This window comes from Schistocerca serialis, chromosome 2 (assembly GCF_023864345.2).
Source record: "Schistocerca serialis cubense isolate TAMUIC-IGC-003099 chromosome 2, iqSchSeri2.2, whole genome shotgun sequence".
In the NCBI taxonomy this organism is placed as follows: Eukaryota; Metazoa; Arthropoda; class Insecta; order Orthoptera; family Acrididae; genus Schistocerca; species Schistocerca serialis.
This window is the reverse complement of record NC_064639.1, coordinates 683537049-683550136: the sequence shown is the minus strand read 5'-3', so window position 1 is coordinate 683550136 and position 13088 is coordinate 683537049. Positions and strand designations below refer to the sequence as shown.

At 41.1% G+C, this 13088-nt stretch overlaps 1 protein-coding gene across 1 annotated transcript in view; it reads right to left on the bottom strand.

The window, feature by feature from the left end:
• The window catches only part of LOC126457807 (lysosomal acid glucosylceramidase-like), a 139483-nt gene extending 129254 nt beyond the window's left edge, over positions 1 to 10229 (bottom strand). The window contains exon 1 of the mRNA XM_050094421.1: positions 10072 to 10229. Coding sequence (XP_049950378.1) covers positions 10072 to 10123 — 52 coding nt within the window. The 5' untranslated portion in view covers positions 10124 to 10229. The remainder of the gene's footprint in view (positions 1 to 10071) is intronic.
• Positions 10230 to 13088: the final 2859 nt, after the last annotated feature.

The following is a 13088-nucleotide window of genomic DNA, read 5'->3' as shown; positions in this document are numbered from 1 at the left end:
AAGAGTTTCAGCATGCTGAACCTAATTAAAAATTTTTTGAGGAGCACCGTTGCTTAACGATGATTAACAAATCAGAACACAGTCTCCACAGAGCACAGACGAGCTGTTACCACAAAATGTGATGAGATCATAAACACTTTTGACAAAAAAACTCGGAAAGTGAAATTTTAAATTTATTATCTGTGTAATGAGTACTCATCTTTTACTTTTTGTATTTATTTAATTGTTTTTGTTTGTTTTGAGTCTCACCTTACTTCAGTCAGTAAAATAAGTTAATGTTATGAGATAGTGATGTTCATTTGGGAATATGTTACCTAAATTAGTGTTATAAAACTGTTGATTTTTATTATGGGTGAGTGAGAGAAGGAACAGCAAAGTGAAGCTTGTCTCATTTGGCAAAGATTCTAGTTCCTGCCCCAAAAAGCGCTATCAGCTTCGAACACTAGGTTGGACGAACAAACAATCCAACTGATAACACTTTCGCTACTTTGACATTGTCCGGACTTGCACTATTTCCTTAACAGCAGTACATCGCATGAAGGACGTAGCTTCGAATGCAGTTTTATGTAGCGCAATTATCTTCATTGAAGTTCCTGCAGGGCGACCATCAGTTCTGGTCGGATGAAGATGGTGACAGGAACTGCTATGATATTAACGAAAAATATTCTGTGGACTGAGCCGTATAGATCGCTCAATATATCTCTCCATTTATAATGTCGCTTCGACTGGTATCATTATCAGATCACAACTTAGAACAGTAGAACTCCAATTATCCGGATGATTCGGGACTGGACCAGATCCGGTTACTCAAAGATCTGGATAATTGGATAAACAATGATGAAAACAGGTCATTTCTTTAAAAAACATAAATTCATGTATAAACACTAATGTAACAATAATTTAATGACTACATAACAATCTTGCTTGGATTTTGTACAGTACTATACTCACACACAGTTTCAGTTCTTGAACATATCGTCCACAGTCAGTTGTTTTGCTGTCTTAAATTTTTTCGTAGAGCCAAGTCTCGTATCCGCTTGACGTGAGCAGCTGTATATAGCCGAACTCAGGATGCTGCTCCATTTACTTAAGCGCAGTGTCAACACACGCAAACGCTTCCGCAACTGACGGTCCAGCATCTGGTTTAGTGACAATGTCATAGTCATGGCCATCAGTTTCTTCTCTCACACTGTGAGTGATTTCATCGTCACTAAGAATCTGGAATCCACGTTCCGAAGAATCACAAGCAAGCCACTCGCCTATATTCTCTGCACTGCACGTCCAGGAATTTTCAAAAGGATCTTTGTTATGTCCTCAAGTAATATTTCGTCGTCTTCTGTTTCTCTTTCTGCCTCTTCCTTTTCACGCTTCTTCTTTTCATCATCGTATTTTTGCACCCAGTCTTTGGTTGAAATGCCTTTCATTTCAGCCAAGCCCTTTCATTTCACCAAATGTCATGCTTCCATCACGATGCAAGAGCAGTCTTTTAAATTCAATTTTTCGTGATGAGTCACAATGCCTTCTTCGTTTCAAGTTTCTGTCAAGAGCTTCCTCAACAGTTGTCTTCTGTAATGTCGCTTCATAGCTTGGACAACCAGTTGGTTCACTGGCTGCAGCGGACTCTTTGCGTTTAGCGGCAGGAAGAGTGTTTTAAAATGTATATCTTATCTGTCACGAAGGCTTTCTTTGGGGTAGGTGGGTGCACTATCCAAAATTAACATCAACTTACTGACATCTTTCCCCGTGGCCTTTTAGTATTTTTTTTTTACTTCAGGTATGAAAACTGAAACGTACCATACGCTAAGCAAAGTAGTAGTAATCCAGGCTTTTGATTTATTCTTGTAAAAGATGGAAAGTTTTTCCACATTTTTGAAGCACCGCGGGTTTTTCGATTTTCTTATCAACAGAAGGGGTGTTTTCTTTAGTTTCTCATACACTTAGTACAGGTCATAACGATAACATGGTCTTTAGTAAATGCCCAGGAGCACTAGCTTCCCCTTTAGAAGCTAAAAATGTTTCACGTAAAGCCTTCAAAATAAGGTCTGTCTCATCTGCGTCGTGTAAAAATTCAGAATCGCACGTTTCTGCTTAAGTTTTGAATTTTTCAATAAAATTTTCTGCTGCTTTTGGATCTGCTGATAGTTTTTCGCCACTTTAATCCAAGTCATGAATAGCATGCTTTGCCTTGAAATTTTGTAGACAGCCACTGTTTGCTTTACATGAAGACAAACTGTCGATTTTCTCGCCTAAAATTTTTGCTTTTTCACAAACAATCAGACCTGAAAGAGAGCTCTCGTTGCTCCAAAAGACACTTGAATACGGCCTCTTCAAGCTCTTCGTTTTGTACTGTTTTCATTTCTTTTCTCTACGGACTCCCATCTTTATTCACAAGCAAAGACACTAAGTTTAAAACTGAGTACTTTCTATGTGTGAAATTATTGACATTCCCAGTCAAACATTTCAGCTAACTGCCTACCACTCAGGTCTTGGTCTAATTTGTTCGAGGCCTTACTTTGTCTGCTAACGATAAGACAACGCGTTTCCTTTTAGAAGACGTATGCCGCACAGCGCACAGTCAATTAAAACGCGCAAGCAGAACAAAAGACACGGAAGACGAAACGTAATAGCGACACGACACGACACAGACTGACACGCAGTCCTCACTGAGTGCCGGACACCACAATCACAACAATGCGCGTATTGCGGGTACGGCAATGCGTGTACTGTGTTAATTGTTCACAAGAAGATTTTGTCTTTTATAGATTAGCTGTGAACTGATTTTAAAGCGATAAAGAAACTTACAGTGTCTGTGTACTGTAATAACTATCTAACAAACCCAACAATTAGTTATACAGTACAAATTTCTTTTATCTCAAAGCCGGGAAAGAGGACAGTTAGATACAAAAAAATGGTTGTACGGAACTTGTAAAACAACGTTCAGTGTCAGCGTCAACACAACCTATGAACCGCTTATGCAAAGTTTTCATGAACACGAGAGGCACACAACACCGAGTCCCCTGCCGGGAATCGAACCCTGACCCCTTGCATGGCAGGTGGAAACGCTACCTCTACGCTACGGAGGCGGACTTAGCATTCGTGATTAACGGTACCTTAGAAGTTCTGTTTTGATCAGATGACTGTAGTAGCCGGAACTACGCTATAGAAAGGAAATGTAGGTAGTGAGGAGCGGGAGTTATAATTACGACGATAAATAATCATTCCCACTATCGTCATTTACTATGAATATGAATACTTTTATTCTCGCAGCGTATACACAACGCGTATAGCATACAGCGCTACTACAGGGATCTGATGTGGCAAAGTTACAGTTGTTCTTGCTGCGGTAAGGCAGGGATATTATTGGGGGCAGAGCCGGCGGTTTATGTCCCCACATAAACATAAGAAGTGATGTCGATGGTTATATTCACACAATGCACTGATGTGCAAAACTTAACGACGAAAGTAACTAACGCATAATGGGTTGCTGCCAAGTAATGTAACTCGATGAAACTTGGGCCACGCATAGAAAGAACTGCTAGAGTGTAGTTCAGAAGATAATTGAAAGAAGTATGCAGTGAGACGAACAGAAATGACATTTGTGTTCAAAGATAATAATTACACTTAAGTCACAGCAATCTATGATGGTCCCCTGCACATTACTGAAGGCGTTACTAGATTCTTAGCCCTCGTAAAACCAACGCGTTTTCCATAACGCGCATTACCAAGGGCAGGGGGCCCTTTACATCCACTCTATAAAAATCTTAAAACGCCGTTTTCGTTAATTCGTTAATTTTGTAGACTTACATTAACAACATACTTTTTAAAAAGGTTATGATGTGTAAGTAGTGCCCAGATACTGAAAATATTGTTTATCACATTATTTGCAACATCAACGCTCTTTCAATGACATTTATCGCCAATGGCCACGACACTTTTTTTTCAAATGTAAATTTCGTTAATTGTTGTTGACGACATTTACTCACAACATACTTTTCAAAGAAATATTGATGTGTAACGGTCCTGAACCTAAAAATACTAAATATGACATTCAATGGGGAAAGGGACATTTGTTATTAAGACTTAATTTTTTGGGTTAAATTTAACTGAAACATCTAAAACATTACTTAAATCTGGTAGAAGATTTCCAATTTTGAAACATAACAAACGTTGTAGATTACAATATTTTCAAAAGGTGGGCATAAAGTATCCCTCCTCCGCCTCCCACTTGGTATTGCGAAGATTAATAGAATGTGTAATCACCAAGGGCTGCAATGCATATTGTAAAATTTGCTCCCGTGCTGGTGACAAAGGTGGCAATGGTTTCTTGCGGTCGCGCAGTGTCAACCACAAAAATGAAGCCATGGCCGAATGCACCCCCGAAAAGACGCGCAAGAGAAAGGAATACGACTCAGAAAAAATTTTTAACTTGGTGTATTGAATGACACATAGCTCTAAATGTAGAAAACTGTAAGTTAATCCGGAATTAATAGGAAAAACAAGCCCTTAACGTTCGAATACAGCATTAGTAGTGTCATGTTTGACACAATCACATCGTTTAAATGTCTGGACGTAGCGTAGCAAAGTGGTATGAGATGTAAAGAGCATATGAGGATTGTTGTAAGGAAGGCGAATGATAGATTCGGTTTATTGGGAGAATTTTTGGGAAGTGTGCTTCATCTGTAAAGGAGTCCGCATATAAGAAGCTAGTGCTACCTGTTCTTGAGTACTACCCGAGTGTTTAAGATCTATAACAGGTCGGATTAAACGAAATCGAACCAATTCAGAGGTAGACTACTAGATTCCTTACCGGTGGGTTCCAGCAGCAAGCAAGTGTTACGGAAATGCTTCGGGAATTCAAATAGGAATTCCTGGAGGGAAGGGGGCGTGCCTTTCGATGAATACTAATGAGAAAATTTAGAGAACTCGCATCTGAAGTTGACTGCAGAACGGTTGTACTGCCGCCAACATACGTTTCGCGTAAGGACGAGGAAGAGAAGATACAAGAAATTTGGGCTCATACAGTGGCATATAGATAGTCGTTTTCGCCTCGCTCTATTTCCGAGTGGAACAGGAAAGTGAAGCAAGCCATACTGTAGCTTTAGGAGTACGTATGTAGATCTCGATGTAGAACAGAAAGATCACAATAGACAAAAATTACTAACTGCTCGTATTTTGGGGTTGCACTCTTCCAACATACCTACAAAAACTTGATCCCACAGATTCTGTCCTACGAAAACGTTGCTTGGACATCTGCCTACCTAAGCTATACGTCTCTCCATATCCTTGCACGTGAAGCACTCCGGCTCGCTATCCGCATTCATTTACCTTCGAACACATGAGTCCTTTACCATCCCATCAAAGTCCCACCTCTCCTCACTTACAATTAACATTCCCTAACAACCTACACCATCTGCAAACTCGGCTCCGATAACCTATTATTTCCCCTCTATTTTCCAACCCTAGCAAGCTACCGACACATTCCGCCAACTCTGCACCTGCACACCCTCAACGAAATTTCTACCGTCTCCCTCTCCCAGACCAAGAACTCCAACCCACATTTATCCATCCTTCCAACTATAAATCCATGTCAGCCATTCTACCTCATCAGGGGTCCCTTCTCCTACTCTACCCAGATTTCCCTACCCATTTTTCTGTATCCCATTCCTTCTCTGGTCCCCTTCTCGCCTTAAAATTGTGGCCTTACTGACACCCACAACTGCTTATCCCTTCCTGCCTCCCACAGTTGACTCCTGGTCCATCGACACCACACATCAGTCCTCCACCTTTACACCCCCCGCACCCTCCTACCCTCCTCAATCCCCAACCTTTGCCCTACAGCAACAACGACAGGGCAGTTCCTTCCTGTTTAAGTAACAGTGAACTGCATCTTTTTCAGATTAGTGTTTTACATCATGTTTTCAATGTATACTTATTGTTTTCAGTTTTACCTTTTGTTTTTCCTCTTTTAAATTACAAATGAAGAAAGTCAAGTTTCGTATATATAAAACTTTCAATAATTTCACCTGTAAAATTTTTTAATTCGCTTGTAAATATCTCACATTTATATTAGTATTTTTCGTCTCGGTTAGTTTTACTTGTCCATGGTCTGAAGAGTGGGATGAATGAACCGCTGACAGCCTCCCACGCCCCATTACCCCTCCATCCCTCTCCCTCGCCCACAGAGGGGGAGGGCGATGAAATAACTAACAGGGATAATGTCCACTTCAATACTTATACTATTCATGTCGACTAGATCATCTACTTTACTCCATGTACTCGTAAACAAATAGTCTGTTACATAAACTAGCCCTTCATTATTTTTTTTTTGCGACATATTGGCACGGAATTAAATTAAAAATCCCGATTCTGACCAAGATTTCTGAAAGGTTTGCATTGGTTGTCCGATCTGGAACGAACTTGACTACCGCCTGGACGTGCGACGTTCATAGAACATTTGGAGAGTGCAAATTGCAAACTTGGCGACTTCATAGTTCTATTCATTCATCAATCATATTTTTACATGTTATCCATTGCAAAATGTAGAGCTTTGAGGAAGAATAAATCTTTACAGTAGTCCTTTATTAACGTCATGGTTTCTAACATCATTACACGTCACTGCTTTCAGGAGTTATACGAAATCCTGTTGCCTTGTGCATAGCTAGGTAGTATTTATGTGGATTTTCGAAAGAAATAGAGCCTCTCGTGTTTAATTAGTACTTTAGACGTTAGGGGACAGGATTGCCTCATAGAAGATGTCTTGATCTAGGTTGTACTATATCACGAATAGAAATACATATTGTTATACAAATAACTCATGAGACACCGTATCCATAATGCTTTTAACTTGACATGCGACTGGCATTCGTCGTGGCGTAGATATGTAGAGGTTTTAAATTGTTTTGACGAAAGCATGCAGAAAAATAATGCCTCCTAATCTTTTATGTGAAAACTCATAAAGCATCTTTAAATGAAACAAATGTCGCTAACATTCTACGTCCTATTCATGTCTACGCATTTATTTCCCAATATAGTCACCTCGGCGACGAACACATTTCTCCCAACGAAATGCCAGTTTATTGATGCCGTCACTGTAAAATTTTCGACTATGCTGACCTCCGCTTGCACCGCTTCATCTCTATCAAAGTGAAGTCCTCGAAGGTGCTCTATAAGTTCTGTAAACAAATGAAAATCGGATGGAGCCAAGGTGGGACTGTATGGAGGATGACCGATGACGGTGAAGCCACGGCGTCGGACTGTTGCAGATGTAGCAACGCTCGTGTGTGATTTGGCATTGTCATGCTGAAGGATAGGGTGACCCATGTGTGGACGAACTCTTCGAATTTGAAATTCGATTACACATCCACACAGTTGCTTTACATACGGCCATGTTTCACGCCTCAATTCGGAGCCCTCTAGCGGCAGATGGCTGCAACTTGCGTCAGCGGAGCGGGACAGTCGAATAAATCACAAGCATGGCATGTAATACCTCAACCGATACTGAAAACAGAGTAGACCATTCAGTGGTACTGCTTTACAGCACTCCTTCGTAGATAGCGATCACTTGAGGAACATTAGACAGCCATCCTAAAGTATTTCAAGACTTTCCCAACGACAACAGAATGAAGGTACCTTATTTCTAAAGTGAGAACGGTGCTGCCATCAGGGTTCAAATGGCTCTGAGCACTATGGGACTTAACATCTGAGGTCATCAGTCCCCTAGAACTTAGAACTACTTAAACCTAACTAACCTAAGGACATCACACACATCCATGCCCGAGGCAGGATTCGAACCTGCGACCGTAGCAGCCGCGCGGTTCCGGACTGCGCGCCTAGAACCGCTAGACCACCGCGGCCGGCACTGCCATCAGCTGTTGTGAAACATTTAACGCTCGTTCAGTACAGTTTCTAGGTGGTATGCATTTAAATTAAGTGGGTGAAGCGGAATGGTCGCCAAGTCAGCTCATATGTAAGGCGGTTTGGAAAACCGTTTAAAACAAGTGGGCACATAATTGACGCATTGATGTATTGCTCTCAGATTCCTCACGATATAACTTGCCCACAAAAATTTGATTGACATTCAGTATCGGTGTCACGCAGTTATTGTCCTATTACATAAGTGGTGTGCCTGACGATTTAAAAAAAGTTGTGTAAGGTCATACAGAGGACATCATGGTAGATCATCATGATAACTGATAACAGCAGCCAGTAGTGGCCTAATGATTTTAAGGAAAAAGTTTGCAACTCGTTATTATCAAACAGGAACAACAGGAGTAGTAGTAGTGGTAACAGTACCGCAGTAGTTTTATTCATCCGTGGATAATTTTTAGGAAGCTATTGCTATAACAGTTTAAAAGCAACCGACAGTTTTAATTTGACAAGGATGCCACATGTTGTCTGCTGTGGTCTTATAATAGGCACCATCCGAGCATTTGCCTGAAGTGATTTTGCCAAAACAAAAAATTAAAAGACATTTAATGGAGAATAGAAATACGCCTATCGATAAAAAGAAAGAAATGCAGTACTGCGCCGAATAACGATCCACACTGAAAATTTGATACAATAAGCAACAGACTTTTCGTTACGATTAAATCCTTGTAGGTTACATCACTCGAGATGAATCCTGCGAAATACGAAACGCATGAAATCTCAGTAAGAAAAAGACAACAGGTTAACAGGTATGTCTGTTCCCTCGTGCTACGCATTATAATTCATTTGCACATGACCTTTTAGCGCATTGCGACCTCGTTCTGCCTATATCTACACGTATTATGCAATCTATATTGAGATCCGAATACAGCCCATCTTCTACAACCACTCAGCATCCTTAATTATTCGACAGATCTGTCGATCCACTTATGTTACCGCGGTTATTGTGGCTGCTGATCTCTCTCCCACCAAGAGATTTGACACAGAGGCTATAAACACACATTACCGATGGTCACATTGATTTAGATTTTCTGCTGCCTCTGTAAACCACTTCCGTCAACTGATGGGAGTGCTCCACTGCAAAATCCAGGGCAGGCTTCATTCGCCATTGTTGTCTGTTGTGGTTTTTGTGATCTCTACAAACGTTAATTTAGCAGCAAATTCCTAAATGTCTTCAATCCACTAATACGGAGTAAAGAGTAGCCTTCCACAGGCTAAACCTGTTGAATCTCATACGTGCTTTAAACCACAATATACAAGTATATCTTTGCTACTCGTGGCTAAGATTAATACCAAGTGCACAATACATTTGATTCATCTATCTGATAAACACATGACGCGTAACTGTGATATCTGTTTACACATTGCGTGTAGAAATCGACAGGCCTCACAATTACGCAACTGCACAGACACATACTAAAATCATACTAGGTAATGGTTCCTTCAGTGTGTTAACGAAAACAAAATTACTTGTGTAAAAGGAAATCTGACGACATGCAAAGGGGCGAGGGGTGCCAGCTATCCGTCTGAACGTAGGGGATGAAAACCTTAGGACTGCCTTATAGTGGAGGAGATGGACAGGGAATTAAGTTTGCAGGGCGAATTTTCACTCTGTAGCGGAGTCTGCGCAGATCTGAAACTTCCTGGAAGATTAAAATTGTGTGCTGGACCGGAACTACAAACTGGAATCTTTGTCTTTCACGACGAAGTTGTCCACCAATTGAGAATTCAAGCACGTTTCGCGACCGGCCCTCACAGCTTTGGACAGTAGAAGAGTAAAGCTGTGAAGGCGGTCTTGAGTCGTGCTTGGATAGCTCAGCTGGTAGAGCACTTGTTCGCGAAATGCAAAGGTTTGAACGCGTTCGAGTCCTCGTCCGACGTAAAGTTTTAATCTGCCACGAAGTTTGAAATTACTTTATTTTAACGGAACAAACCGGCGATCCCTTACTTCAGAGAATGTTTTAAACTAGTTATGCGAATGAGAAATGAGAAATTGTTTGACCGATAAAGAAAGCGATAGATCTGCAAACACAGGTATGGTGTCGTATCGGCGATGAGATGCTACGAGTCGCTATTTAGCGCACAAATTTGATGCCTCAGAACGGTTCGTTTCAGCGCACTGTCTCGCTCATTGGCACCACTTACCGACGTTCAGAGCCACCAGTAAGACTGCGGCCGTCAGAAGAGCTGTCGCCATGCTGCCGTGTTGTTGCGGTCCCAAAACCCTCCGCCACACTCGCTGACTGCTGATGCACTACGGCCGGTAAGCGAGAGCGCCTCGACATAGAACCGTAAGTACAAGGTTAACGGCTCGCTGACAAATGACGTACATGACAAACGCGGAAAAATCACGTCAACAACTGGTGGTTAGGCACTAACAAGTATGAAAGGGAGATATCTTGCGATAAACTTGAAGGTCATTCCTAGATTAAGCTTTTTTCACGTGAAATATTTCACCTTGTTGCCTCGCATTAGCGGCCAAATTCTTTTCCTGTTTCTAACAGCCATATAATTACGTGGCAGTCCGTATCTGTCAAAGTACATATACAAAGAAGTGAAATTTTGCTCTGGATATACTCTTAAGCCCAACGATCAGCTATATGAGGATAAGCAGTCGCTAAACAAACGTTTGGAATTTCTATAGGAAAGATATCTGAATGCTCCATTGTAAAGAATCCATGTTGTCAGTCAGCCAGTCATGTACTGTATCGGTATGTTTACCGTGCGACGTGGTGCCGTATTCAGACACAGAACTTTTACTCGGGAGTGCAAGTTAAGGTTCCCGTTAGTTCCTTAAATCACCTAAGGCGAATGCCGCGTTGGTTCCTTTGAAATACCAGGGTCAATTTCTCTCCCCGTTCTTTCCCATTCCGCGCTTGTTTTCCGTCTCTGATAGCGTCGTCATCGATGAGACGTTAAACTCTAATGTTCCATCCTTCTTCCTTTGGAGCGTGATTCATACATCATGTTACTTTACAAAGACAGACTTGAACTGATGGGTATAGCCATAAAGTAAAAATAATAGCAATACACGGAAGAACAAACAAGCGAAAATCGTCACAGAGCACTTACTGGTTTGTAAATCATTCTTATGTTCGGGCTGTTATTCACTACAAGAAGTTCAACTGTTTGAAGTTACGGTAGATTAACGGGGTTAACAGTGATCTGTTTATTGTGTTTCTTTTGGCATAAGACTCAGTACGGCCCGTCCAACTAGTTAGCCTGCTTAGTTGACGATAAATATCGCACAAACAGTATCTCTTTTGCTGGGATGACAACGACTTTATTCATTCATAGGTCAAGTAACACAACGTCTTTCAGACGCAGTATACGCAAAGACAAAATCAAGGGAGAACGAATATGACTCTTGTTAACATGTTACTAAGGACTATGCACGGGAATAGAACTGAACACAGAGTAAACATGAACATGAAAATATAAACTGTTATAAACTAAGAGAAAACGGCACGGAGTTCGTAGACAAAACATAGCCCTGCTGCCGCCCGGCGCGGAACTAATTTGGCAGCGCCATATCGAACACTCACGCACTACACTGCACCGAACTGCCGGCCGCGCTTGCTACATATCTGTACATATTCAATAATATTATTATTTCAAAGTTCGTCGCTCTTTTCTGCCCATATGTGAAAGTTAACCTCAAGAAATACTGTAGAGATTTTGAAACGGTTTTCACAAGTAGATAAATTTACGAGGAATGTTTGTGTATAAAATAATAATAATGAGTGTATACTATACGTATTGTGATCTGTTTCACACTTAATTGTTTGTGTCGAGTGACATCTAGGGGCAATGATGGGAACTACGAACTGGTCAGCTACAGACGGGGGGATATCTGGCGGGGAAAGCAGTAAAGTAAGCAACGTCAGCAAATCCAGAGAGCAGCGAAGCTTGACCAGAATATATGTATCTCTATACACATATTATTCAACTCTCCCATCGCGTTTTTATGTCTGTATGTGAAGACTATACTCAGGAGCTCCTGTAGGGAATTTGATACGGTTTTTACAGATAAGTATATATGTATTTATTTATTCATTCTTTATATGGTCTGAATAGATTAGGGCCTTAAGCTCCTGTTTTTACATATGACAAGGAACAATATACCCCAAAATATATTACATAAAACTCACAACAATAGTTATTTGCAGTAATAACAATAATAATTAAGGGCAGTAAAATGATGTTGATTAGTTCAGCACATTTGAAGCTGTGTTCAGAATTATGAGAAGTGGAACGGATAATGGAAGAGTAGAAGATTGAAATGAAAGTGATTATGAATGTTAAGAATGACCAGAATTTCAATAGAGAACTCTGTGAACAAGGGGGAGAGAAAATGTTTGGTGGATGGAGGGTTAACAGGAGTAACCTACAGTATATGCCAGTATATGGAAGAGGGCGGTTGTGGTAGAAGGTGGACTATCAACTGTCTTTGAAATGTGGAAGGAACTTAATTGCTCTGATGTATTGAGAAAGACTGTTTCTAAGTCGAGACTGAGTCACGAGGAAGGTTTGTATACATAATTTACGCATGAACATAGAAATGCTTTGCAATTGCTAAATATGTATGAGAATTGGCTACACGTCCTAATCTCCTCCTTCCCCCCTCACCCTGTCCATCTCCTCCTTCCCTCTCTTCGTCTGTCTCCTCCTCCTCCTCCCCCCCCCCCCCACTCTCTGTCCATTACCTCCACCCCTCTCTCTCTCTCTCTCTCTCTCTCTCTCTCTCTCTCTCTCTCTCTCGATCTCCTCCTCCCCCTGCCTCTATCCACCTCTCCCTCCCCCGTCCCTCTGTCCACCTCCTCCATCCCCTTCCGTATGACGATTCCCTCCCCCTCTCTATCTCCTCTCCCCTATACCTCTTTCTGACCCTGAGCCTGTATTGTTATTGCCAATGGAACCTTGATTGGAAATTGAAGTCACTTAAAATGAATGGGTAAATCGACTGGGATCATTCTCAAAGAGGGTGAGAGAGACCTCTTCTGCTGTTAAATCTGTGAAAATATTAGCTTCAATGACAGTATTTAGCGTAGTTTTAATCTACGAACAAGTAGGATTACAAAGTATTGCACGATTTATATTCTGTACTAGTATTCTAATCATAAGGCTGTAAGCCATAGATACAACTTTCTACATCTACATGT